The 26,799-nt window shown below is 48.2% G+C and overlaps 2 protein-coding genes and 2 non-coding genes across 8 annotated transcripts in view; 3 read left to right on the top strand and 1 right to left on the bottom strand.

The window, feature by feature from the left end:
* Positions 1–25,406, top strand: part of DCAF4 (DDB1 and CUL4 associated factor 4) — a 37,197-nt gene extending 11,791 nt beyond the window's left edge. Inside the window, exons 2-16 of one of the 5 annotated variants that reach the window (XR_006270120.1) lie at positions 2,819–2,915; positions 5,053–5,150; positions 5,574–5,731; positions 6,477–6,559; positions 7,688–7,790; positions 9,730–9,873; positions 10,558–10,607; positions 14,394–14,473; positions 15,477–15,575; positions 15,693–15,790; positions 16,648–16,821; positions 17,172–17,286; positions 18,821–19,065; positions 20,825–20,878; positions 23,464–25,406. Coding sequence is in view for 3 of the 5 variants with exons in the window: in XM_043472469.1 (XP_043328404.1) it covers positions 2,827–2,915; positions 5,053–5,150; positions 5,574–5,731; positions 6,477–6,559; positions 7,688–7,790; positions 9,730–9,873; positions 10,558–10,607; positions 14,394–14,473; positions 15,477–15,575; positions 15,693–15,790; positions 16,648–16,821; positions 17,172–17,286; positions 18,821–19,014 (1,485 nt within the window). In the remaining 2 variants the exon portion in view is untranslated. Of the gene's footprint in view, positions 1–2,818; positions 2,916–5,052; positions 5,151–5,573; positions 5,732–6,476; positions 6,560–7,687; positions 7,791–9,729; positions 9,874–10,557; positions 10,608–14,393; positions 14,474–15,476; positions 15,576–15,692; positions 15,791–16,647; positions 16,822–17,171; positions 17,287–18,820; positions 19,848–20,824; positions 20,879–23,463 lie in introns of those variants that run through there. The other 4 variants (XR_006270119.1, XM_043472470.1, XM_043472469.1 and 1 more) reach the window with 4 other exon arrangements.
* On the top strand, positions 158–264 carry LOC122444390. Its single transcript, XR_006270233.1, has one exon. It is a non-coding gene; the product is annotated as a U6 spliceosomal RNA (small nuclear RNA).
* On the top strand, positions 21,878–22,003 carry LOC122444442. The gene has a single exon (XR_006270276.1). It is a non-coding gene; the product is annotated as a small nucleolar RNA SNORD22 (small nucleolar RNA).
* Positions 24,256–26,799, bottom strand: part of ZFYVE1 (zinc finger FYVE-type containing 1) — a 44,183-nt gene continuing 41,639 nt past the window's right edge. The window contains exon 12 of the mRNA XM_043472468.1: positions 24,256–25,941. Within this exon, the coding sequence (XP_043328403.1) occupies positions 25,709–25,941 (233 nt within the window). The 3' untranslated portion in view covers positions 24,256–25,708. The remainder of the gene's footprint in view (positions 25,942–26,799) is intronic.

The raw sequence follows: 26,799 nt of genomic DNA on the forward strand, positions 1-26,799 counted from the left end.
GGTCTTTTCAAATGAGTCAGCTCTTCGCATGAGGTGGCCAAAGTACTGGAGTTTCAGCTTCAACATCAGTCCTTCCAATGAACACCCAGGGCTGATCTCCTTTAGGATAGACTGGTTGGATCTCCTTGCAGTCCAAGGGACTCTCAAGAGTCCTCCAGTGCTCGCTTCGGCAGCACATATACTGGAATTGGAACGATACAGAGAAGATTAGCATGGCCCCTGCGCAAGGATAACACGCAAATTCATGAAGCGTTCCATATTTTAAAAAAAAAAATAAAAAAGAGAGAGAGAAAAAAAAAAAAGAGTCTTCTCCAATACCACAGTTCAAAAGCATCAATTCTTCAGCGCTCAGCTTTCTTCACTGTCCAACTCTCACATCCATACATGACTACTAGAAAAACCATAGCCTTGACTAGATGGACATTTGTTGACAAAGTAATGTCTCTGCTTTTTAATATGCTGTCTAACTTTCCTTCCAAGGAGTAAGCGTCTTTTAATTTCATGGCTGCAGTCACCATCTGCAGTGATTTTGGAGCCCAGAAAAATAAAGTCACCCACTGTTTCCACTGTTTCCCCATCTATTTGCCATGAAGTGATGGGACTGGATGCCATGATCTTAGTTTTCTGAATGTTGAGCTTTAAGCCAACTTTTCACTCTCCTCTTTCACTTTCATCAGGAGGCTTTTTAGTTCCTCTTCACTTTCTGCCATAAGGGTGGTGTCATCTGCATGTCTGAGGTTATTGGTATTTCTCCCAGCAATCTTGATTTCTGTTTGTGCTTCCTCCAGCCCAGCGTTTCTCATGATGTACTCTGCATATAAGTTAAATAAGCATGGTGACAATATACAGCCTTTATGTACTCCTTTTCCTATTTGGAACCAGTCTGTTGTTCCATGTCCAGTTCGAACTGTTGCTTCCTAACCTGCATACAGATTTCTCAGGAGGCAGATCAGGTGGTCTGGTATTCCCATCTCTTTCAGAATTTTCAATAGTTTATTGTGATCCACACAGTCAAAGGCTTTGGCGTAGTCAATAAAGCAGAAATAGATGTTTTTCTGGAACTCTCTTGCTTTTTGATGATCCAGTGGATGTTGGCGATTTGATCTCTGGTTCCTCTGCCTTTTCTAAAACCAGCTTGAACATCTGGAAGTTCACGGTTCACGTATTGCTGAAGCCTGGCTTGGAGAATTTTGAGCATTACTTTACTAGCATGTGAGATAAGTACAATTGTGCAGTAGTTTGAACATTCTTTGGCATTGCCTTTCTTTGGGATTGGAATGAAAACTGACCTTTTCCAGTCCTGTGGCCACTGCTGAGTTTTTCAAATTTGCTGACATATTGAGTGCAGCACTTTCACAGCATTATCTTTTAGGATTTGAAATAGCTCAACTGGAATTCCATCACCTCCACTAACTTTGTTCACAGTGATGCTTCCTAAGGCCCATTTGACTTCACATTCCACCTGTCTGACTATAGGTGAGTGTGAGTGATCACACCATCGTGATTATCTGGGTCGTGAAGATCTTTTTTGTACAGTTCTGTGTATTCTTGCCATGTCTTTTTAATATCTTCTGCTTCTGTTAGGTCCATACCATTTCTGTCCTTTATTGTGCCCATGTTTTCGAGAAATGTTCCCTTGGTATCTCTAATTTTCTTGAAGAGATTTCTAGTCTTTCCCATTCTATTGTTTTCCTCTATTTCTTTGCATTGATCCCTGAGGAAGGCTTTCTTATCTCTCCTTGCTATTCTTTGGAATTTTGCATTCAAATGAGTATATCTTTCCTTTTCTCCTTTGCTTTTCACTTCTGTTCTTTTCACAGCTATTTGTAAGGCCTCCTCATACAGCCATTTTGCTTTTTTGCGTTTCTTTTTCTTGGGGATGGTCTTGATTCCTGTCTCCTGTACAAAGGCAAGTAGATTTCTTATCTGTTCTCTAGTTCCTAGAAATATTTTTCCGGTTTTTGACATTTATAAAGTACATTCAGTCAGATGTCACGGTGTCTCCAGTGAGTGGGGAAGGAATCCCAACCGGGTGTTGGGAAAGCATGAATCTCGCAGCAACTGGACTCCATACTACAGTTCAGTCTCTTAAGAATTCCTAGTGTGATTCCCATTGTTAAAACTTGTGACATTTTGACAACTAAGTGATAAATTCAGGCTATACGAGGTAAGATTTTAAAAAGCCACTTGAAATAGTTATGGCAACATCAGTGTCATCATTTCAACAAATGCACACACACACCCTTGCCTTTAACAGTTAATGTACTTCAGGAAGCTTAAACACTCTCTAAAGCACCTTGAGAAGTCACAGGCACTGGCCCCATTTAATTTGTTCACAATTTTTCCTGCTTGATATTGAGAAAGAGAAAGTGTTTACTATTAACTGTTTTGTGTGGATTGAAAGAATAATTATTATATAGCTCTGGTGTTAATCTGGTAAGGGAAAGAAGACTAGCCGAAGAAGGTTCTCATGGCAGGCTCAGACTTTAGTCAAAAAGTAATTGTGAGTCTATCAACACGTCACACAGTGACCCAGGCAATGGAGGTTGGCGGGTTGTCAGGCCGGGTGTCTGCTGTGAGGTAAGAGGGCTGCAGACAGCGAGGTGGCTACGGGCGCATTGGGTTTTATCCATGTGTCCTCCTGGTGGCAGTCCTTCTCCAGGTAAGGACTGGTGGCGGCTTTCGTGATAACTCAGGTTGGGGACATCCTTTTGCCTAGTTCTGTACGTGAAGGAACCGAACTGTCAAAAGCAAACAAGAGAAAGATGTGCACACGTGCATTTGCATGTAATTTTTGTTTCTTCTTTCTGTCTTTTAGGAGCTGAAATGCATAAAAGCAGCTGGCAGAGTAGAAGACACAGGAGAAGGGGCCACCGACACAACGCTGGGTTCAGGCAGCATGGTTCTAACGAGAGGCAAGTGCCGTTGCCCCGTGTCTTCCTAGCATTGCCAGCACCCTCACACACACGTAACTCCCTAAGGGTCTCGACCAAATGCAGCATCTGAGGTGGGGCTGACTAGAGTCTACACGTCTCACACACTTCCATGGGGGTGTCTCTGCTGTGGGCTGGGCTGTCTGCCACACTTTGAGTAGTGAGGAGATAGCCACACTCATCTTTCTCTTCCATGTGACCATGACTTGTGGCCAGAGCCCTCGCCACAGGCTTAGAGTAAACATTGTCTGGTATAACTGAGGAACTGTTTCTCCATTTTTTAGACCTTTTTCCTCTCTCTCTTTTTTTTTTCAGCCTATGAAAATAGCTTTCTGGAAACCTAATTTCATTAATTCAGCCTAAATCCCAAGTAATATATAATAGCTAATATTTAATGAACACAGAAAGGTAGAAAGAGTAATACAGTGAATATCACGTACCTACCACCCAGCTTAGAAAATAAAACAGTGTATACTTAGGTGGAATCCCTATAATAAACATTTTCCACACTTGTTTTTCTGCATGAATGAAATACAAACAGTCTAGCCTCAGGACATGATTCACCCTACCCCACCCCAGGAGAGGATACCACCTCACAGTTCAGGGCTGCTGACCTGACCTCTAGGCCCTAGGAGGTCTCTATAGCCCATTCCTCACCAGAGGAGACCTATATGCCAATTTCAGAACCCTTCCAACACTCCAGATCTCCTTTTAAAATGGACAACTTTCTAATTATAGGATCAGAAGATGTTAAATGCCAGTATGCTTCTCTAGAACAGATTAACTCAAAAGAGTTAAAAAAAAAAAAACACAAGTTTTAGAAAAGCATCAAAATGTGGAAGGAATAAGGGCTTTAGAATTAGGCGAACTGGGTTTGACGCTCTGCGTTTTTCCCTTGCGAAATCGGGCGACCTGCTTGGTCACCCTGAGTCACTCTTCTTATACAGTATTTCTCTTGTGAGAGTCACAGAAGTGTATGTAAAGCCCCATGAGGATGCCTGGCTCTGAGCGGGCCTTCTGTATGGGCGGGCCTCACCTCGTGCAAGCTAGTAGGGACTTTGAGCTGAAGTCCCAAACTTGACCCATGTTGTAGAAAGATCAGGATAGTACCCAGTGTTTATACTTTTAATAAGGAGAACCATGGGCCCCAGGCCTTCCCCCAGGAGCACAATGTGCACTAGAATGTGGTCTGTGTAAGAAGAGCACCTTGACTCAGCCTGGCAGAGTCTCGTGGAAACACGCAGGACAACAATCCTCTGCACTCCACGTGGAAAGAAGGGAACAGCAGTCCTTGGACTAGAAATGTAGACATCTGTCATGACACTTAATCCCTCTCTGTCTTGCTGCTGATCACAGATGAACTGCCTCGGGAAGCTCTGGGCCATAAAAAGGGAGAATAAATAATATTCTCTGAAACTGTGCATAGTTAGTATTTATAGGCAAAGTTCTTTGATTTTTTTTTAACCTTTTTTTGCAGTTTGTATTCCTTTCAGTGTTATAGGGGGCAGGGAAGGTTCATAATTTTGGACTTTATCAGAATTCTAAAATTAGGCCTTTTGTTCTATCATTATATCCTTCAGCCTATAATTGCCACAGGAGCTACTTGTAGCTTTGCAGAATGACTCTTTAAACCATGGCTCTGTCCCAGTGTTGTTGAGGAAATCACCTCTGTGCTCGAACCCCAGTTTCTCCAACTGTAGGCTTGGGTAGCCAAGTAAAATGTAAATTCTTTGTACTGCTGAATCCAGTAAAGACTGCAATTCACCTGGCCTTGTAGCTACTCTTGAGCTGACAGATGAGCCCAGCTGGTAAAATTCTTATTGGCCAAGAGTTCTGTTCTCATTTTCATCTGGAAAATTCCAGAAGACCTCAGAAAATGCTCAAAGGAGGAGATGCAAAAGGGGAAGTACTGTGACCTGCATCCTGTAAAGGATGAGAAACCAAAACCTTGCCCTAACTTTGGTATATTGGCAGTGGGTAAACTGCTTCCAAGGAAGAGAAGGGTCAGTGCTTCCCAAGTAATCGAGGGTTGGGAATGTAAAGGCTATGGAACCGCAGGACCCCGCTGTCAGAGAATGACTGGGACTCACTGGCTCCAGGTTACTCTATGTGTCAACAGGAATGATGCAGGGGCGCAGCAGAGCCCTCAGACTTCCAGCGATGGCCGTGGTGAGGCCCCCTCAACCTCCAGCCCAGCTGGCAGCTCTTCTGTGCCAGGTGAGGCCGCCTGCCGGACAGGGCTCCTCCGGGGCCTGCCTGCAGGGAAAGATGAAACCCAGTCATCCCTCGTCATCTGGTTCTGTCTGCTCTGACTGTCCTTCTCCTCAGCCCTGTGTGTCTTCACTCGTATGTGGTACGCTCTAGGTGTGTCGTTGGCCCATTCTTGACTCGGAGGAAATCCTGGGAGCAAATTTAAACACTCAAGGGAGGAGCTGAGTGTGTTAAGAACCGAGATCCTGAGGCAAACGTCTCCCCACGGGCTGAACTCGGGCCCCGGGTGGTGACTGGCAGTGCTCGCCCGCCTGCTGTCCCTCGGGAAGGACCGGCAGCCAGGAGGGGTGGTGGATAGGCCCCTGGGCTCCTCGTTGGGGGGCTAAGTTCATGGAGTTTTAAGTTGAATTTTATTTCTTTTGACTTAAGATCTACCAGGTTATTACTTTGATCCTGAAAAGAAGCGCTACTTCCGCTTGCTGCCTGGACATAACAACTGCAACCCTCTCACGAAGGAGAGTATCCGGCAGAAGGAAATGGAGCGCAAGAGGCTGAAGCTGCTAGAGGAAGAGAAACGGCAGGGGAAGGTAGGTGCTGCACCCCAGGGGCTGCCCCGTCCCCTCCGCTCCTGCCAGCGTCCACCCACTGCCGCAAGGAGGCATCAGTTAAACACCCCCCATAACACTCGGCGTAGCACACTTTGGGGGGGTATCATCGAGTTTTCCCTGACGAGAACCTGATGAAGAGAATAGGAACAGGCGAGATACTCCTCCCACCACCACTGCCTTTTCTCATTTACTGGGTTTGATCAGTAATCCTGACACTATGTTCCTCCCCCGGAGGTTCTCGGATAGCAACCCGATACAGCCTCTCTGACTAAGTATTTTCAATGGAAAACCAGAACATGTGGTTTGGATAGGAGGGTTTCCAGGATCCCTTCTGGGGATGAGACACCCGGACATCTCAGCGATCACAGGAGCAGTGGAATGGAAAATCCGGGCCCCACAGTCACTGTAGCTCAAATGGAAAGCACGATGCAGACCTGAGTGGCTCGGGCCATTCCTGCACTCGCTAGCTCAGTGGCCTCATCTCAGGTTTAAATTGACGGGGGCCTTGGAGAGAAGGGTGCCGAGCAGACTTTGCAGCTCTCACATACTTTGTTGTGATAGGCTTTTCCTCTTTCCAAAGAGAGGAGACTAGCAAAGGAGAGGATCAGCTTTTTATGCGTGTAATTTCTGTCAACTTAGTACCTGTTTCTTCATCGCATCCTAAAAACAGAATCTATTTTACAATAACAGAAAACTTCATCAAATCTTTCTCTCTTTAATTTAGAAAATAGCCAGGTTGGGATTTAATACATCTTCCTTACTCCAGAAAAGCAAGCTGGGTTTTCTCAATGCCACCAGTTACTGCCGGTAAGATAATGCCTCATGGTTATGTTTTCTTCATCAGTGTTCTTTTCCTATTTTTTATTTCCATGGTCCAATAAGTAAGTCGGCATAGCACGTGTAGCTGCTCTTTGAGGAGCCTTCACAGTGGAGGCGCTCCAGCCCACAGCCTACCTTCCGCTGCTGAAGTCAGTCCTGGGAGCATCACCTTCCCTCTAGAGCCAGCGAGAGCAGGGAAGGGATCTAGGCAGAGAAACTGGGCAGGAATTTTCTCAAGGTGTTTCTTCTTCGTTACCTGTAGTTTGTTTCTAGTTAAGTACAAGATCCTTTAACTTCATCCCATCAGACTTCTGCCTCCTTTTCTTCTTCTAACAAGTTGTCAGCAAAAATGGCACATTAAAAGGGTATGTACTAAATTTCAAACACTTGTGATGTCTACAGTTCTAACCAAAGACCTGTGAGGTAGGTTGACCCTTCCCCCAGGTTCCACAAGAAGAGACTGAGACTCAGAGTGGAATGATTTGTTCAGGGCAGAGGTAGAAAGGGGACCGACCATCTGTCTGACTCCCAAGCCTGAGCTCCTAGCCCCTGCATTCTGCTTCTTCCTGCTACAGCTGGGCCAGGGAAGAAACAACATGCGTGTGGGTGGCTTCCTTGGGGAGGCCCCCTCCGGGGAAGGCCGGCCTTACAGGCAATATCAGCCAGTGCAGGTGGGAAAAGAGTTAAAGGGCTAGTTAGAAAGATCTGTTCTTCACCCGGAGACATGCTCGGTCCTTGGTGAAGAGGAAAGGAGGCAATCGGATGGGCGGCTGCACATGAACTGTGTGCCCTTCAGCAGGTTGTTCCGTTTGGTCACATGCTCTTCATCCCAAGGGAAAGAGTTGCGCTAGATGATCCAAAATCAATCTTTCTAGTATGACCTTCTTTGACACCGTGAGTGAGCCACCCATTTCTTTGCTGTAGTTTTCCTAAGATTCTTAAATGGAGCTTCCTTGGGGCCTTGCTCAGCTCCACTGCTGAGATTTAACACGAAAAGAGAACTGACCCACGAAGATGGTCTTCTGGGTGTGGGACAGAGCAGAAGCCCTGTACCTTCTTCATGGATACCTAGGTATGGCGTCCACCCTCCTGTGCTATTCTCTTTCTCCTTTGCAGTTTAGCCCACGAGCTGCGAGTGAGCTGCATGCAGAGGAAAAAGGTCCAAATTCAGAGCTCGGATCCCTCTGCTTTGGCAAGTGACCAGTTTAACCTGATAATGGTGAGTGTAAGGGAGCCATCCGTGGGTGCTGGGGTGTAGTGGCCGTCCCCTGGACCATTTGTGGCTTCACTTTGGTTTCCATCAAGCCTGACTGCATAGAAGCCACTAGCCATGAAATCAGGTATTATGGTTCTAACTAGCAGCTACCCAGCGGCAAATGCCAAGCTGGGCGAGACAGACTGTGCTGTGACCACTGTCACCCCACTACAGCTGTGTTGCTTGACATTCATTAAAGCCAGGGTCTGCACATGCCGACGGAGAACCATCCCAAAGTAACTTCCCACTGGGTATGTTGTGCACACACGTGAGAGAGTACACGGTGGACCAGGGGCCTCTAATCCTTGCTGTGCTGGGCAGGATTTGGTGGCCAAACCTGAAGTCCCAGAGTCCTTCAGAAGCAACAGCGTATTCATCTCCTGCTTTGTCCCTGACCTCAGTAGCAGGGCCTATTCATCCAGCACACCTCCATTTCATCATCCATTGCATCATTTCCGGGGAACAGAAAGTTCCCACTTCTGGTTAGATCCGAACCAGAAGCCGGGGGCCAGAGACATGTTGGCAGAGGATCAGAGTGTCCACCACAGCCAGAAGGAGTCAGACCCCTGAGCTAGACTGGCAACCCCTGGAGGCAGAGGGCCAGTCAAGGAGAGTGAGAACCTCAGTGGTCTGCTGGTAGGACGGGATGGAACTGACCATTGAGGTCCAGCCCCAGGGGACCTCGGCAGCAGAACCCTTCTGTGGAAGGGGTGTTGGGGGCCAGGACTCACATTCTGTCCGGGTGGGGACAGTAGAGGTCACTGTGCATCTGCTGCTTAGCGTGGCCTCCCACTTCGGTGCTGGTGCTTGTGCTGGTGCTGGTGCTTGCAGGACCCTCCCTGTCACTCCGTTAAGGATGACTGGATGGCAGGTGTGACCAGAGAGGTGGGAAGGGCAGTCTGTCACCCAGGGATCAGATTTTCCATCTAACGCTAGTCATAGTTACGATTCTTCAGGAACATACCTAGTGAGCTTGCCGAGTGAGCTTGCAAAGGGAGTATGTTTTCACCAGCATCCAAACTGGTGTGTATATGTGTATATTTATACATATATATTAAAAACACACATATAAAAATTTTGCTCTGAAATAATTAACCACATTTTTTTAAATGAGAAAAGAAAAGCTTAAAATAGCCCACATCCCAGTGCCATCTTTTTATTGCAATTTTTTCCCCCATGCAGTGCCTTTTTTTACTTGGTGGTAATTATAGTGAAGTGAAAGTCGCTCAGTCGTGTCCAACTGTTTGCCAACCCATGGGCTATACGGTCCATGGAATTCTCCAGGCCAGAATACTGGAGTGGGTAGACTTTCCCTTCTCCAGGGGATCTTCCGAACTCAGGGATCAAACCCAGATCTCCCACATTGCAGGCGGATTCTTTACCAGCTGAGCCACAAGGGAAGCCCGAGAATACTGGAGGGGGTAGCCTATGCCTTCTCCAGTAGATCTTCCTGACCCAGGAATCGAACTGGCGTCTCCTGTGGTGGTGATCATAGTAGCTATGTAATAGGAATCTGATTTTGCATTCTTTTAGCCCTTGGCAGTTATAACTAGCATTTCCCACATTGCTGTGTGGCCACGTGCTCTGTCACCGTGAGGCTCATCTGAGCAGTCCTCTGGGTGGATGTTAGGACTCTCCCACACCCAGTTGAGTGAGGTCAGACTTGCTGGCCGTGCCCCTCACTGCCATTTTTGCTCCTGAGTTGTGAGACCAGATACCTGTTAGCTTTGCCCAGTGATGGCTACACCATGTAGGGGCAAGTCAGGTCACTCCACACTCCCTCATGGACAGGGGCCCTCACCTGGTGGAAATGCACAGAAAGTGTGGGGGCTGGGAAGTTGGTCTTAGGCAGCCCACCTGGCTCACCCTGGGCGGTCACCCACAGTCCACCTCCCCTCTCCAGGCGGATACCAACAGTGAGCGGCTCTTCACTGTGAACGATGTCAAAGTCGGGGGCTCCAAGTACGGCATCATCAGCCTGCACGGCCTGAAGACCCCCACGTTCAGGGTGCACATGCACGAAAACCTCTATTTCACCAACCGGAAGGTACGCTGCCCTGCGCTGTAGCCTTGGCAGCCGCTTTGCCTTTGGATCCAGGGCGCTGCGGTAGTTGGCCACACTCAGAGGAGAGGAGAGGGCTTGGTGAAGGAGGCAGGGCTCTGTTACCTCATTTTCACAAGGGAAAACATGGTGTTTTAGTTCCCAGGAGGTGGGCCACGGTGGGCAGAGGGTCCTCCCACTGCGTCATTCTGTTTATCTCCCAGCCAGTCTAGGCAGCACTGAAGTCTACGTAAATGTAAGGGGCTTGCTTGCTGACTAGGGGGCAGCCTTTACATTGATTTGGGGTGATGGAATCTGTAAGAAGCTGTGAGTTCCTCTTCTGTTGAGACCTGGGCCACAAGACAGACACAGGTTGAAAATGGTTTCTGGGTGAAGTGAGATCCGTTGCAGAGAATCCATCCCCTCCCTGGAGGGGATACCAGATGCCTCATTGTGAGGCCCCCATGGTGATATGAATGACCCCGGCCCAGGAGTTGCTTCCTCCCCTTGCCCTCAAGGTTCTACGTGGTGGGCAGGGAGCTTCCTTGTCCTCAGAAGTTTGTTCCAGCCCCTGCTCAAGGAGTGAGACCTGAAGGAAGCAGTCAGGTGTCTGTATTCTGTAAGAAAGCGTCTGTTTCTAAGTTGGCAGTCCGACCGGTCTCCCCGTCTTGCTGTGTGTTTCCTCACCAGGTGAACGCCATGTGCTGGGCCTCGCTGAATCACCTGGACTCCCACGTTCTGTATCTTTGGGCGGTGAAGAGGTTTGGTGGGCAGGCCGCACCATGGTGTAGACCTGGGCACCTGTGGGGTTTGTGAGACTCTGTCTTGGTGTCTTAGTATCCAGGGGTCTGGACCATTCTGCATGCATGTCTCCCCTGCAGGAAAGAGTGGTGGACCCGCTAGAAAACAGGGACTCCCATGGAGCACAGAGAAGTAGCTGAAGTGCTGGAACTATGTTGATGTCACCACGTATCAGACAGAGGTCTGGACTTGAGAGTCGGTGCGTTAGCAGAGGAACCAAACACAAAGGAACAGTAAAGCCTTGGAAAGGGACCCCAGGTCCTCCCGAGACAGAGGGAAGGGGAACCTTGCGGGCGGGGCGGGGAGGCTGGGGCACACCAGAGAGGATGTTCCTTGGACGTGGACTGGGGCTGTGGGCTCTGGGCCTAGGTTGCTGCCCCCGATGGCCTTCTTCAGAGCACTCTTCTTTCTAGTCTCCGCTTTCCCTTCCCGGATTGTAGGGGCACACAGTGCAGTGTCAGGGTAGCTGGGGTCCCTGGGCGCTCTCGATGGTACAGAGGTCAGCTGTCCATCGTGTCCTTCATGGAGAGAAGGACCCAAAGTCAAAGCCATGTGTTAATGAGTCTTGCTGTGGTTTATTTCCATAACAAATGAGTTCTTGAAACTGTGTGACCACTTGTTATGCCTAACTTAGAGTTGTCCTCAGGTTAACTGGTCAACATCTGTGAATACATACCACACAGTGCTTGGCCATGTCATGGGTCCTCAACAAATGATGCCTCAATTGGAATCTGTTGGTCTGGTTTGCGGGGGTTTTTTAAGGGGGGAGTGTTTTGTTTGTTTGTTTTTTTTAATTTGTTCCACAACACTCTGTTTCAAAGGGTTTTATTAGGATCTGATTATAAATTTTATGTAAGACAAACTGTGTGTGTTCTGTAAGTAGAAAGTTTTAGGTGGCTTTCATTTGGTGGGGTTTGTATAGTGATGGGACCACCTGTTACTATCTTAATCCTACCAGAGGGCAGAAGAGATCAAACCTTAAAAAAGGCAAAAGAAGAATCTCACTCCCATTTCTGATCTTCAGACAATATGGCATTTTTCCATGCTTCTCTTTGTGAGGATAAAAATTTATTTATAGGCATACCTCAGAGATAGTGTAGGTTCAGTTCCAGACCACTGCAATAAAGAGAATATCGTAATAAAGCAAGTCATATGAATTTTTTGGTTTCCCAGTACATATAAAAGTTGTTTACACTATCCTGTTAAGTGTGCAGCAGCATTATATTTGAGCAACAACGTATATACCTTAACTTAAAAATACTGTTGTTAAAAATGCTAATCATCATCTGAGCTTGACTTGAAGACAAGTCAATCTTTTTGCAGTAAACATCAAAGATCATTGATCACAGATTACTGTAACGTAAAATAATAATGAAAAATTTTGAAATACTGTGAGAATTACCAAAATGTGACACAAAAACACAAAATGAACAAATGCCATTGGGAAAATAGCAACAGTAGTGGGTTTGCTCAACATCAGGTTGTTACAAATCTTCAATTTGTTTTTAAAAAACAAAACAAAACACTGTCTGCAAAGAGCAGTAAAGCATTGTAAAACAGAGTGTGCCTGGAATGGGTTTAGTGACGGGAATGTTGCTGTTTGATCAGCAGCTTGCCCTCTGGTGGTCATTTCGGGTAGTCAGGATTTTATACGCCTGCCGCTTTTACTGAAGGTCTTGAACTCTCTCCCTTTACAAAAATGACACCCGATTCAGACCAGCCATCTGCTCTTTGCCCTGGAGTGGCGGAAGGTTTGACTGAATTTCTTCTACACTTAACTAGCTTCTTCACTCACCTGTGGCCTATTCAGGGATTAAATCTTTGATGCTGAAAAAAAAAAAATCTTTGATACTGGCCCTTGTAAGTACCGTGCAAAGTTTGAGTGTAACCTGGGTTTCAGCCATAATAACATGGGTAAGGACTTTCTCCCATCCTTGCCCTACAAACCTAAAAGGAAAAGAAATTTATTTCAGAAAGAATTGAGCTGCCCAGACACAGTGTTCTCATGTATAGTTTCAACAGCCTCTGTATTACAGATATTTAACATGAGGCTTACCACCCTAGGCAACATGATACCCACACACCACACATGCAGGTGGTCAAGACTGTTGCCTGCCTGGCACAGATGTACATTTTTCGATGAGGTGTGTGTGTTCATTCCAGCATCTGTTGAGCATCTACAATCCCTGTGGAAGGCTGGAACTGGGCACCTCAACAGGTGATCAGTCTGCAGTGATGGCCATGGGGCAGTTGTAGAGTACAGGAATCGGGGTGGCCTTTCTGGAGGTGACTCCCACATGGGAAGGAGGGGACAGAGCACCCATTAGAAGGAAGAGTGAGAAGAGAGCTTGGCACATTTGGCAGCAGTAAGTGGCTTGGTATCCATGATGTCTTTGACTAGGTAGGACCTTGCAAAACCAAATCCTCAGGACTGTGGGATGCCCCTGGAAGACGGTGGTCATGGATTCACTTCTGACATAGCAGTGAGGGTGGCTGATTGTGAGGATGAGACCTTGGAGGGAAGGCTAAGAGTAGTGGGGAGAGAGTGAACTGATGAGCAGGAGTAGAGGAGAGACACGAGTTTAAGGGGCTTAGAGCCTAGGCTGGGGTATCTTAGTGATAGAAGGTCCAAGGATGGAACGCCAGGGGGGTGCTTATGGAGCCAAGAAGGAATGTGTCGTTAGAAACTGCTGCATGGTTCAGGGCAGGACTGGAAGGCATTCATCAGGTTTAGGTATTAAGAGCTCATTGGAGACCATGGGGAGAACGTTTCACTGAAAAGATGAGGGTCTGACCTGGATTTCAGTGGGTTGAAGAGTAAAAGGTGAGGAAGTAGGGAGTAAACACAGGTTCCTGTTGAAACTCTGAAGGGAAAGGAACCAGTAGAAAAGCAGGCAAAGGATATAAAGTGACAGCTTAAATAAAGGGAAACCTGATGACTAATCAGATGTAGTCAGAGAAATGCAAGTTAAAAGATAATTTATACCCATTCAGATAAACACAGTTTTTAAGGTCTGATAGTGCCAAGTTTTGGTGTAGGAGGAGAATGGGGAAAACTGCTGGAAAATGCCAGTTTCCTATTTAGTAAGGGTGAATGTTTTATGGAACTCCTATTTCAAATGTTTGTGTGTATAGGGCACACTGTAGTGTAAAATGAAATCCTTATCACAGGTGTAAGAAACTCTTAAGGGAAGCTTCCCATACATGGGAGTGGAAGACAGAAGGACAAGAAGAGAGGAAGAAAGGGTGCAGGCGGGGGGCAAAACCCACTTCAGTGCCCAGCAGCGGGAGACCAGAGAAATAAATTGTGGTCTGTTCATACAAAGGAGTGCTCTGTGGTGCAAATGGTTGAACCAGAGCTACAAACATGACCACAATTACATCTCAGAAACAATGCACATTGAACAGTTGTAGAAGATTGTGTGTGATGCCGTTTACATGTATTTTAAAATCAAATGCTTCTTTACATTGCTTTTGGACAAATACTGTGTAGTAGTAAGGCCTAGAACTCAGACCTGTTTTAGAGTAGCAAGTCTCTCTGTGTGGGGGACGTTAAAAAGGGGCCTTTAAGTGTATCTGTGACATTTTTTTTTCTTTTAAAATATCCAAAACTAAATATGGAAAATGTGAGCCTGTTAAACATGGATGATTTTTTTGAAGAGTGCTGATGCCCATTCTCCTCTTGGAGGAGACTCGTTCTTGACTGTCCTTAACAGTTTTTCCAGGCTGTGCCTCATGGGAATTGCAGAGACTCCGGGCTGTGTCACCCTGCTCCCCACATCGCTGTTTGTCAGTAATCATGCAGGTACTGATGGATAAGGAGGTGCTGGGGGGCATCTTTGTCCTCTGCCTCCCAGGAGCTGCAGCCAGCAGCAGCATAAGCTCTGTGGTGATGGCTTGGACAAGACGGGTGGGGACCGCAGGCTGGTGAGTCCAAGTGGGAGCTCGCAGGGTGGGGACGGTCTGCAGAGAACCTGGGAGGATTCCTTAAACCCCACCCAGGATTTGCACTGGAAGCATGTACATCTTCACTTATCCCCTCCTTCTAGGTCTTTTCAGCAGCTAGAACAGTTAAAAGCATGTGTAACCAACACAGGAGATGAAAATATTTATTTAGGCTGCCTATATACAGATCACCAAGAGAGCATCTGTTAAGCTCCTACTGTATGGAAGGTGCTGTCAGGGATACTTAAATTCTGTATGGATGAAGGCAGTCCGACGGCCTGGCAGCGTTCTGGATGTGAAGTTTTCAGTTTCAGAGAATTAGGATCAGAGACAAGGATCAGGCCTCTCAGGTAGACCTGGCATGAGTCCCTGCTCTGCCCCTAACCATCTTGAAGAGATTGCTTAACCTCTGGAAAGTAAATATCTGCCCCCTTGGGTTACATGGAAGATTAAGTGATTTAATGCACACTTAGCCTTGTGCCTGGCATTTCATCATACAGTCAGTTTGTGAAGCAGGAGGATGTAGTATCTTCATTTTACAGATGAGAAAACTGAGGCAAAAAGCGGTTCAGAATTTGCCTTACAAAAACCAAGAGATGCTCTTAGAAGTCAGGATCGTGGTTTCCTTTATGGAGAAGTGAGGAGGGTAGTAATTGGGAAGAAACATGAAAGGTATCAGGGTACTCAGAATGTTCTATTAACCTAGGTGGCGGTTACATAGTTCTACTTACTTTGAGAAAACTCATAGTATAGTATAGTATGATTTGTGCCCTTAATGTATGTTTTATTGATTTTTAAAAATTAACAAAAAGTTTGCTTAAGATCACACAGCTGGACTTGAAACACTGCTGCTGTCCCCTCAGCAGGAGACCGGCCTGGCATGCTCTGCAGTTTCCGGATCCCCGGGGCCTGGTCCTGTGCGTGGTCCCTGAACATCCAGGCAAACAACTGCTTTAGTACAGGTGAGCTGCCCTGCTGCCCAGGCTGAGGGAGGGCACAGACCTGAAACGCCGGTCCACAGTTCCTCTCCCCAGACCCAGGGTGACACTGTCCGCCCGCCCCGTGTCCATCTCTGTCAGGCTTGTCTCGGCGAGTCCTGGTGACCAGCGTGGTGACGGGACACCGGCAGTCGTTTGGGACCAGCAGTGACGTCTTGACCCAGCAGTTCGCTCTCACGGTTGGTTGGATTGGGGAGGGCCTAACACAGTTTCCCAAGAGGGGGCCTTGTGCTGGGTTGGAATGGGATTCCCTTGTGTGGAATGTAGTCCTCCTCCCTCATTTACAGGGGAAAAGAGGGCATCCAAAGTGATACATGGGTGAATAAGTCAGCGCTGAATGAAACTTGGCTGATCTAGAAAGGCCTGGCTCAGCTGGCTTTCAACAACTTCCTAAAGTTTCAATGAAGTGTTAGTTCTTGAGTGCTTAGATTAGCTAGCAGGACAGTAAAAAAAATTTTAATGTATAAATTATGTCCCAACTTGTAACAGTTTTATATGCAGCTGTCAAGCTACCCATTTTATAAATTTAAAATCAAAATTCTGGTCCTTACTACATTTCAAAGACCTGACCTGTAGAAAATGCCACCTTTCTTTCAAAGGGTGGAAGAGATGCTGCGCCCTGCCTTTGGCAATAAGCACAGAACTCACCATTCAGGTTTCCTCAGCCATCTTCACACTCTGTTTGGGACCCGTGTCTTCCCTGGGTTTCTAGTCTCTTACTCCCCTCTCATCACCTACTTTCTCACTTAGAGCCTGGGTGGGGACGGGACACCCTCCCTTTACGGGAGGGGAGGGGTTCAGGGTGAGGCCTTAGGGGCCCGTTGCAGCCAGCGGGGAGGACACTGGAGGGACACGTGGTGTCCAGTTCTTGACCTTTGATAAGAAACCCTTCCATCTCCACTGAGGAGGGAACCCTAACCAGCCTGCCTCTACCCATCCCTCTGACCTAGAGGAGCAGGGAGGCAGGGGGTGTCTTCTGGGGGACTCAGCCTTCACAGCCTTGGAGGGAGGTACCAAGCAGTCCTTCTCTCCACAGGCTCCTTTGCTGTTTAACGGCTGTCGTTCTGGCGAAATCTTTGCCATTGATCTGCGTTGTCAAAATCAGGGCAAGGGCTGGAAGGCCACCCGCCTGTTCCACGACTCTGCAGTGACCTCCGTGCAGATCCTCCAGGAAGAGCAGTGCCTGATGGCGTCCGACATGGCCGGGACGGTACGGGTGCCGCTGACTCTCCAGCCGAGGAGCTGCTCTGGGCCGGGGGAGGGGCTCGGCAGGAGAGACTCACGTCGGACCACGGCAGGGGAGAGGCACGTGGAGGCCAGGCGAGGCGCCGGGTGTGCAGGGCAGCTGCTTTGCCGCCTACTCGGAGCCTCATCTGATCTGAAGGGATGGGGTACTGGTCCTGGTGCCTCTGATGGGTTCTTGGGCTTGGAGTATGGCAACTTAGATTTTCTCACTTGAAGAGGTCTGTGGAAACCACCTCGCCCCCTCTGGCTTTCCTGCCTGGGGCTCACCAGTACCTGCTGGACCCTTCCTGACAGCCTCTGTGCTTCTTCCCACAGATCAAGCTGTGGGACCTGAGGACCACTAAGTGCATCCGGCAGTACGAAGGGCACGTGAACGAGTATGCCCACCTGCCCCTACATGTGCACGAGGAGGAAGAAATCATGGTGGCAGGTACCTGGGGACGAGGCACTCCATCCCACTGACCCTGACCCTTAGGGCCCCCTGCAGCTAAAGCAGATAAGACATGACTCTATGACAAGCTGAATAAAGGGGGGTTTAGTCAGTTGGGCTCTGGGAGTCAAGATGGGGCACAGAGTTGGCCATCAGTGAGCAACAGTTTAACCCTCAGCATGTGGATAGCCCTTTGTCTCCACGTCACTGGGCAGACATGACTTCAGTTACAGGCCAGTGAGGAGCAATAAAACACAGCAACTTAGGAGACCTGGGTGTGGGGGTTAAGTCTGTTCACCAGGTCCGCATTTCAGGGCGGCCATCCTGTTGAAAAGCTTGAGCTCCCTGTTCTTTGTACTCAAGTTTCCACCAGAGGATGCTGAGAAAAGAGATGAAGGTCACTGTAAAGGAACCAAGGCCCGGCCCCTTTACCACCCCCGCTGTGATCTCTGGTGTGCAGAAGAGAAGCAGAGCTTTTGAGCACCAAACCCCCTTGAAAGGAGTTACAAGTTGATCACAGATTATATAATTATTTGACAGTTTGACAAATGAAACAGTAGGCCCTTATTAAGGAGTATGTTCTCAGTCTTCACAGATCTCAAATTTTCTAATATTCCTACAGAAAGTACTTATCTGCTGTGAAACTTTTTGTGGCTGAGAAGCATCACTTTTCTAGAACTTTCTTAGAATTTTTTACTACTCTTACCACACCACCAGCAATTAACTTCCTTAAGTCTATTTTCCACAAGTTTTCACCACAGAAGAGTTTCTGCGTTCTGGACGATAGAAAAGATACAAGCCTTATTGAGAAAGCAGGTGCGGGGAGTGGGCTGGCTGCAGTAATCCTTGAACTGCACAACCTGAACTGATCCACCCCTAAGGTCATAGAATCAACTCGGATGGTCAGAAGCACACACAGAAATCCCTGACGCCTAAGGTCTGCCCTTTTCCCCCAGTAGCATATGTTGCCTGTCCGGGCTGCTGTAATCAGTGTTGTCTGGTGTGTTTCCTCTGACCTGTGACACTGAAGACTATAACATCTTATGAACTGAACCATTAAAGCAGAAAATGTTTTGGAGAGAGTTTTCACCCAGTTTGCCCCGGGATATAATGAAATTAAAGAGATTGTCCTGGTTACTATCTCAAAAAGGAAATGAGCCGCATGTCATCTAGAACAGGTGGGCTGGGCTCCCTCTTGAACAGCCCTTGTCACCAAGAGAAACAGAATGGGCCACCCGATGGCCAAGATGCCCCATGAACCACCCAGGGTGTCCCAGCCAGCCTTTGCGTCTTGTCCCTTTGAACACCGGCAACTCATGATTCTGGAGCACCAGGGCAACCTGTAACTAATTTTCAAAAGGGACATCTTATCTGCAGAGGCAATTTCCGTTGTGAGTTTGCTTGACTCATATGGAATCACCTCTAGCCCTTAGGAATCGTGGAAGCCAGGGCCACAGTTCCCACCGCCGCCCCACCTCCACCACTGTTCCTCTGCGTTCTCACTAACCTGCCGCATGTCTTCCCTCTTTGTTAGTGGGCCAGGACTGCTACACGAGAATCTGGAGCCTCCACGATGGCCAACTACTGAGAACCATACCCTCCCCATACCCCACCTCCAAGGCCGACATTCCCAGCGTGGCCTTCTCTTCTCGGCTTGGGGGCGCCCGGGGAGCGCCAGGGTTGCTCATGGCCGTCCGGCAGGACCTTTACTGCTTCTCCTACAGCTGACTCTGCAGGGTGCGGCCTGGAGGGATGTGAATGTGACTCAAGGGAGCTAAGGTAGCCGTATTTTTAGCCATATTTTTGCCACAATTGCTGTTTCCAGTGAGGGCATTTTAAGTGGGTGGTCTGTGTGCACATGTACCATCCATCCAGCTGCTGAGGAAGAGGTGCTATGTTTTATGTGGAGATACTTCAGTAAAGTGATTTCGATTAAGTTGTGGGCTTAAGAGCCTTGAAAGTCCTTTTCATAAAAGGTGCCTATTTCTTGTTGAGTTCCTTAGGATCTCTCTCCCCCTCTTTTTTTAACAAAAAATAATTTTCTGAAGGCTGAAGATATACAGTAACTAAAGCTGCTTTTTTCACCAAAAGCCCTTTCAAGAAGCCTGATGAAACTGTTAGTAGTCAGTGCCTGGGTCCCAGAAAGACATCCTTGAGAAAGCCAAGTGAGAAGAAGGGGAAGTCATTTCTCTGAGTCTTTAGAGGAAGATTTTTAAGGCTGAGTTGGTCATCATTAAATAAACCTTCTCAAACTCACTGAACACCAGTGTCAGATCTCTGGGATTCTCATTTATTACCATTCATTGGCTTTCAAAGGAAAGATGGATCCTTTCAGATACTAGGCAGGCCTTAGCATGCATTTCTTGAAGCACCTTCCAGAATGTTAGGTACAGCAGCTCCTGATTTTATCATGGTGACTTGAACATCCGATTCAAGGGCCCCAATTCAAAGAAAATGGGCTTTGCCTTTCTGTAATCCAAGAGCAGCAGTTTGTGAGATGTTTATACAGTGTTAATACAAAGAGCTTATCTTTCCACCAAATAAAGAACCACAACATGGTGCATTGCTTCTGTTCATGAGTTAGAACCTTGTGATGCTTGGCTGCTATAGCATCAAACCAGCTACAGCAACATCTGCTCAGATCTTGGGTGAGGGAACAAAGATGGAGACTGAGGCCAGCTTTCATGGCTTTGCTGCAAAGCTTTCAGCAGGCTCCCTGGCCCGGGTTGGGTTCGGCCAATCAGACGTAACAGCAGGAAAGCAGAGGGCAGGAGCTTGGGGGGGAGTGTTAGTTTCTGGCTCCCCTGCTGTTGGGGTTTGGTGGGCTGTGGCTGTGTTCCTCCACCCCAGGCTACAGCTTCTGCTGGAACACAGCTCTCTGGATTCCAGGAACTTCTCTCCATTTGTCCCTTCAGACCTGCAGCTGGTAATTGCGTCTCTCTGTTGCTAGTCCAATGTGCTTCACCAATTAAAACACTCTAGTTACCCCCTTGAGTGTCACGCATCTGTGTCCTGTCCGAACCGTCCTACAACTTAAATGTACAGAGAAACAAATCCAAAACTCATTAGAGTATCAGAATGGTCATCCAGTAGATGAGCTGTATGTTATAATAAATGTTTTCAGAGCTTTAGGTTTTATAAATAACTTCCCCTATCTTAACCTGACTTGACCCTTAAAACAACCCGTAAAGGAGATAGGGCAGTAGTAATAATATAAAAATTATCAGCATCCTTTTCTGGGGAGAGAAAGTGACTGACCACTGATCACAGACCTGGGAAGCAGAGACCTGGGACTTGGTACCAGACGAGACCACGTCCTCTACTTTCCACACTCCTCCAGTTGCTGACAGTACTTGCGTATCACACTGCTAGTGCTAAGGAGAAATCACAAAGCGGCTTGGGGCAATGCTAGCATTTCATATTTAATCACCAAGTAAATAAATTTTTCTGGCTCTGGCCCTCAAAGGCTAAGAAGCTTGCCAATTAGCAGAATTCTTAGGTGTTCAATCATTTAGACATCACCCCTATATCTCTGCAGCCCTGGCATGCTGACCTGCATGGAGGACCCAGGAAATAGCTGCATGATTGAAAGGTCTGGTAGAATCTTTTGTTTTTGTCTTTTCATTTATTTTTATTAGTTGGAGGCTAATTACTTTACAATATTGTAGTGGTTTTTGTCATACATTGACATGAATCAGCCATGGATTTACATGTATTCCCCATCCCGATCCCCCCTCCCACCTCCCTCTCTACCCGATCCCTCTGGGTCTTCCCAATGCACCAGGCCCGAGCACTTGTCTCATGCATCCAACCTGGGCTGGTGATCTTTTGGATTGATTTTGGTGAGATGCCCCCACCCGAAGAGCACAAACAAGCATAAGTGCTAAGCTATGACCCTAATATCACCCATACTTTCACCCCCCCGCAGTTCTAAGTTCTCACAAGCTTGTTCATAACATGATCTGCCTTCTACGAAGAGCATCTTTGGTATTGCACCTCTAATGCAGAGCTTTTGCCACAGTTCTGTACTGCAGAGAAGCTGTGGCTACTCAGTCCACTTTTGAATAGTATACTGTCTCTCAGAGACAGGAGACAACTGACTACTCGAAAAAGTACCTGATGAGCTCTGGAATGTAGCTGGTGGTTATACCTGCTATAACCAGCGGTAACACCTGCAATGCAAGAGACCCAGGAGACGGAGGTTCGATTCCTGGGTCAGGAAGATCCCCTGGAGGAGGAAATGGCAACCCACTCCAATATTCTTGCCTGGACAATCCCATGGACAGAGAGAGGAGCTTGGTGGGCTGCAGTAACATGGGGTCGCAAAGAGTTGGACATGACTGAGCACATCACATTCCCAAACACCTTCCTAACTCCTTATCAACTGTACCACAGCCCAAGTTACTTACTAGGCAAATAATAGTTGTCAAAGAATTAGTTGTATGTTTGCCTTAGGCTTAAAAAAAAGAGGAGATGGGGACATAATCAAAACTTCTTAATTTAGCAATCTGTTCTTTATGTTTGGTTAGTGGTCACTGCTCCTAACATTTGGTCTAGATGATATGAAAAGTGGTTAAACTTCACTGTGAATTCCCAGTGAAGAAATACTCACAAGTCTTACTTCCTGTCCTAGTCCCAGAGCCTGTAAAGGTGAACCCACTGGGGCTGGCTGGGGGAGAAGAGGAAAGCTCGTTCCCGAGGGAACTGTCTGAGGGATCATGAGAATTTCTAAACAAGAAAAAGAGGGGAATAAATGACTGATTTATTTATCTGAAAAGCAGAAAAAAAAAAAAAAAAACAACTTCACTTTGAAGTTGATAAAGCATTTTGCAACCTGGCTTGTCAAGAGTGTCCCAAAGACTGTCTGTCACACACTCTGGATGTGTTTTTCACTTGCAGATCTGTTTGGGCATTTTGCCCTGACCCTCCAGATGACAGTGAAAGGTCTAAAACAAAGGGTGGCATCAGCACCAGGCTCCAATAAACCCTCTGCTGTTTGCTCGCTCGTGGCCTTAACAGATGACAGTAGCACACACTGGTCACCAGAAACGCCCACAGATCAACACTCAGGGCCCCAACAAGGGCACCACCCGCTTACCTCTTACCTGTGAGCCCTCCCTCTGTCCTGGTCTAAATGTTCCGTGTAACCATCTCTGACAACAACTGCAGGCTAAATTCCTCCATTCATGTTACGTTGGTAGAAGCCTCTGGGCCCACTCCTTGAAGTCTGCCTCTCTAGGCCACCGCCGCAAGAATGACCTTCCCCAAAGATCCCTCAATGGCTTCTTGTGCCTCAGAATAAAACGTGGCCTCGAGATGTGAACACACATGCCTTACCCTGTTGCCCCTTCTCTTGGGACATGTTTCATCCTCACCTGGGCCTCTGTGCAAGCTGTCCTCCACTCCATTTCATCTGTAATCGTCTAACCGTTGAGTCTGAGCTTCACAGAAACCTCCAGGGTGCTTAGTTTCCCCAGCATGCACTTAGCACATCTAGACACTGAGTATGTTTTGCTACCATTATTTCCTTTTAATTCTTAGGACCCTATGAAGCAAGTGAAAATCACTCCAATATACTGGGGAAAGAAAAAAAAAAAAAACTGAAAAGAAAGCAGTTTGCCTAAGGTCTGCTAATGAGTGAGAGAGCCAAAAGGGTCTCCTGCTCAAGAAATCTATTCGACCCCCTTGTGTTAGACAGAATGGAATTTTTACTTTTGCCCTGGAAGTCAGTTCAGTTCAGTTCAGCCGCTCAGTCGTGTCCGACTCTTTGCAACCCCATGAATCACAGCACACCAGGCCTCCCTGTCCATCACCAACTCCCGGAGTTTACTCAAACTCACGTCCATCAAGTCAGTGATGCCATTCAGCCATCTCATCCTCTCTCGTCCCCTTCTCCTGCCCCCGACCCCTCCCAGCATCAGGGTCTTTTCCAGTGAGTCAATTCTTCACATGAGGTGGCCAAAGTACTGGAGTTTCAGCTTCAGCTTCAGCCCTTCCAATGTTAGTTGACCTCAAATCATTCTTGTGACCTTAATGTTAGGTCATTTGTGGGACGTGGAGAAGGTGGGAATTGTGCTTGCAATGAACACCCAGGACTGATCTCCTTTAGGATGGACTGGTTGGATCTCCTAGCAGTGCTGGAAGTGTAAAATCTCCTTAAACCTAATTTTCCTACAGGTGACTTCTAGACCCATCTCCCTGCTTGCTCCTACCACCCACCCACCTGCACTCTTGGCCTCATCTGAATTAAAGCAGCCGCCGCAAAACCAAGATGAACACTGGGTGTGTAGGACAAAAAAAAAAAAAGAGAACTTGGTTATTTTGACACCGGGTTACCTTCTCCTCTCCTGGTCTGGCTAGTTTAAGAAAGCGATTTCGGAAGCCTTTTCTGCATTTTTCCTGTGTGGTCCAGCAGACACCACGCTCGGGGCGGCCCCACACAACCGTACAGGAGACGGTGGAGAACAATTGTTCACCAGGAGCTGGGCAGACAGCAAGGCAGGGCAGAGGATAGGCACCAAAGGGACAGATACAAAAGGAGAAGAGTCTCCTCCCAGTGTTTCCATAGGTCACTAGTAACCTAATCTCTTCTCCTGGGAGAGAGCATTCCTGGGGAATAAACTGAGATAACATACACCTCTCACTTGGCTTTTGCTCTGAAAAGCCACCAGCTTTCATCAACTAGAGGACTTTCCTGGTGGCTCAGACAGTAAAGCGTCTGCCTACAATGCGGGAGACCCAGGTTCAATCCCTGGGTCGGGAAGATCTCCTGGAGAAGGAAATGGTCACCCACTCCAGTATTCTTGCCTGGAAAATCCCATGGACAGTGGAACCTGGTAGGCTTCAGTCCATGGAGTCGCAAAGAGTCAGACACGACTGAGCAACTTCACTTTCTTTCACTTTTCATCAACTAGAAAGAGGTAGCAAGATAATACTGATGAACTTAAAGGAAAGAGGCCAGAGTCCATATTCCGCAGGAAGATTCCTTTATAACGGCGAATTTAATAATACACAGTACTAGAGCAGGCCTCAGTCACTGGGCCATGGGAGGCGGGAAGGAAGCAGGTCTGAGAGGGACCAACACATTTCCAGGGCTCACGTCACAGGAACACGCCAAGAGTGACCACCACGTACCTCCCTGAACTTGGCCCACCCCCCCCGTTCAGTCAAGAACTGTGTCACTTCAAATTCTTTTTCGCCATTGACAATAAAATCCACCATGATGACAGGATTTCAGCACAACGGTCTCCTTCCAGTCACGACAAATACAGATATCCCAGCTCTTGAGAAACAAAAAGTTCATCTGACTTCTCTCGCCAGGACTGGAGAATTTTTTCATAATGATCCGCTGAAATGTTTGTATATACTTGGAAAAAAACCACTAACAGTCCATTCTGTACTGTTTCCCTGGAAGATTTCTCATGACCACCCGTCCAATGCTCAAAGGGTCGTGTGTCTGGGAATAAAGGATTAAGACACTTCAAAATAAGCAAGAACCCTAGTGCAACACTCAGTAGATGGTGGGCTCGAGGGGGCTGGGAGGGGAGGGTGGGGCAGATGCTCCACTGCGGGGTAGGGAAAGCCAAGTGGTAGAGCGAATGGAAGCATCGACAAGCAGGGAACAGTGCTGGGGAAGGCCCGTCTCCTTCCGTGCCCGCCCCCCCTCCCCCAGCTTGACAGCCATCATGTCACCTGCGCTTGGGGACTCCTTGGGTCCGAGGACCCTACCACACCCTCCACCCGTCCGTGACCTGCACGCGAAGCTGGGTGGTCTCTGAAACAGGCCTAGGCCAGGGACTGGGATCTGACTCTGGAGGGCCCAGGGAGCTCCCCCACGGGCCACGCCCAGCAGAAGGTGTCTGGGAAACTCCTACCCTGGCAGCCGAGGGGCACGAAGGCTTCAAAGGCTCGGAGAGAAGCAGCAGAGGGAGGCTAGCAGTGCAGTGGCCTTGGTTTTATGGGGGGAAGACCCGCTGCCCGCTGCCCCGGATTCCTGCTGGGGACGGACCGCGCGGGTGTTCACAGCCAGCGGCAGCCTGAACACGCTCCATGTTCCTTTCGTTTGTATATACGGGGGGGGTGTGTGTGTGTGTGTATGTGTGTGTGTATATATATATTTACGTACTTATTATTTTTAACTGAAATAAAATGTAGTGGATTCGAGTTCATTCCCCTTTGCTCTAAGCTGCTCGGGCTCCCCGCCCTGGGGGGTTCAGGCCTTCAGGCCCACTGCCCGGCTCTCCCTGGCTCCCTGTCTGCACCCCCCCCACCTGCCACCCCACAGCGGGAAAGGGGCCCCCGGGACGAGGAGAGAGGACACACACCGCCACAGGTGACCAGCAGGAGGGTCTACCTCAACGCGACCTCGTTTCTAACCCTGAGAACCTAAGGAATTGTGAAGGACTCGGAGAGGGAGCTGGGGTTAAAGGTCACCGGGCTTTTTATTGCAGTTAAAGCAGACTCGGACAGGATGGTCCCAGCCTCGCGAGGGGACAGCCCGGCGGTCGTGGGAACACTCATCACAGAAGCCCTGTCCGCAGGCCCGGCAGTGGTGCTTCGAGAGCTTGACGCTGAACTCCTTCCGGCAGCTATGGCAGTGCAGGATCTCGTGGTCTGGGACCCAGTACGCCGGCCTGGCTGCATCCTTCACCAGACCTGCGTCACGGAAGGGGACATGACAGGCGACACACGCGGGACCCCGCACCCGAGTCCCACCGGGCAAGATGCCAGCGGCAGACACTTCACTGGCTCACAGTCTAACCGCACACACATCACCCCCTCCACCCAGGTCAGGATGTCAGGCTGGGGCCCAGGCACTGTCCACTACGCTCTCCAGGTGAGCCTAAACTACAGCTGAATCATGAACCACTGGAGCAATGGTGAAGTGCGAGCTTTGGAGTCAGGACACAGCTTCATCCCAGTTCCACTGAGCCTGAGTCAGTCAGCTGTGGAATTAAGACAGGTTCCTTACATTCTCAGGGCCTTGGGTTTACTCATCTGTAACAACCCAGCTTCAAAAGCAGTTACAAGATTATAAGAAATAAAGTGTCTGATGAGCTGGGACCCAACAGCCAGTGAGTACTCAGCAGGTGAGTGCCCGTCAAGCACAGGTGGCAGGTTCTGCCAAGGGCGGCCCCTGCCCCTCCTGGTCTCCTGACAGCAGATGCAACCTGAGCCTCCAGGCTGGATAAATCCATCTATTTCTACACTCTCAAGTCAAAAGCTTGTCATCAGCTCATTCTGTGAGCCACGGTGATTAAATCCGATCCAAGCAATTGTCATCACAGCCACCCAGGAGCCCTTGGTCTCTCGCCTATGAAGGGCCGGAATGCCCCAGGCCCAGTCAGCCCTGCCTAAGCCCTCCACACACTGGCAGGTTTCCCTTCATCTCCCTCTGGTTATCACAAGCCCGCCCCCTCACATCAGGTGAGTGGCTCTCTTAAATCTTAAAGAAATAACAGCTGGGCTGGTGTGGCAGATTGAGGCCCTGCCCCCTTCCTCGAATCTAGGCAG

Source organism: Cervus canadensis, chromosome 6 (genome assembly GCF_019320065.1).
Source record: "Cervus canadensis isolate Bull #8, Minnesota chromosome 6, ASM1932006v1, whole genome shotgun sequence".
Lineage (NCBI taxonomy): Eukaryota > Metazoa > Chordata > Mammalia > Artiodactyla > Cervidae > Cervus > Cervus canadensis.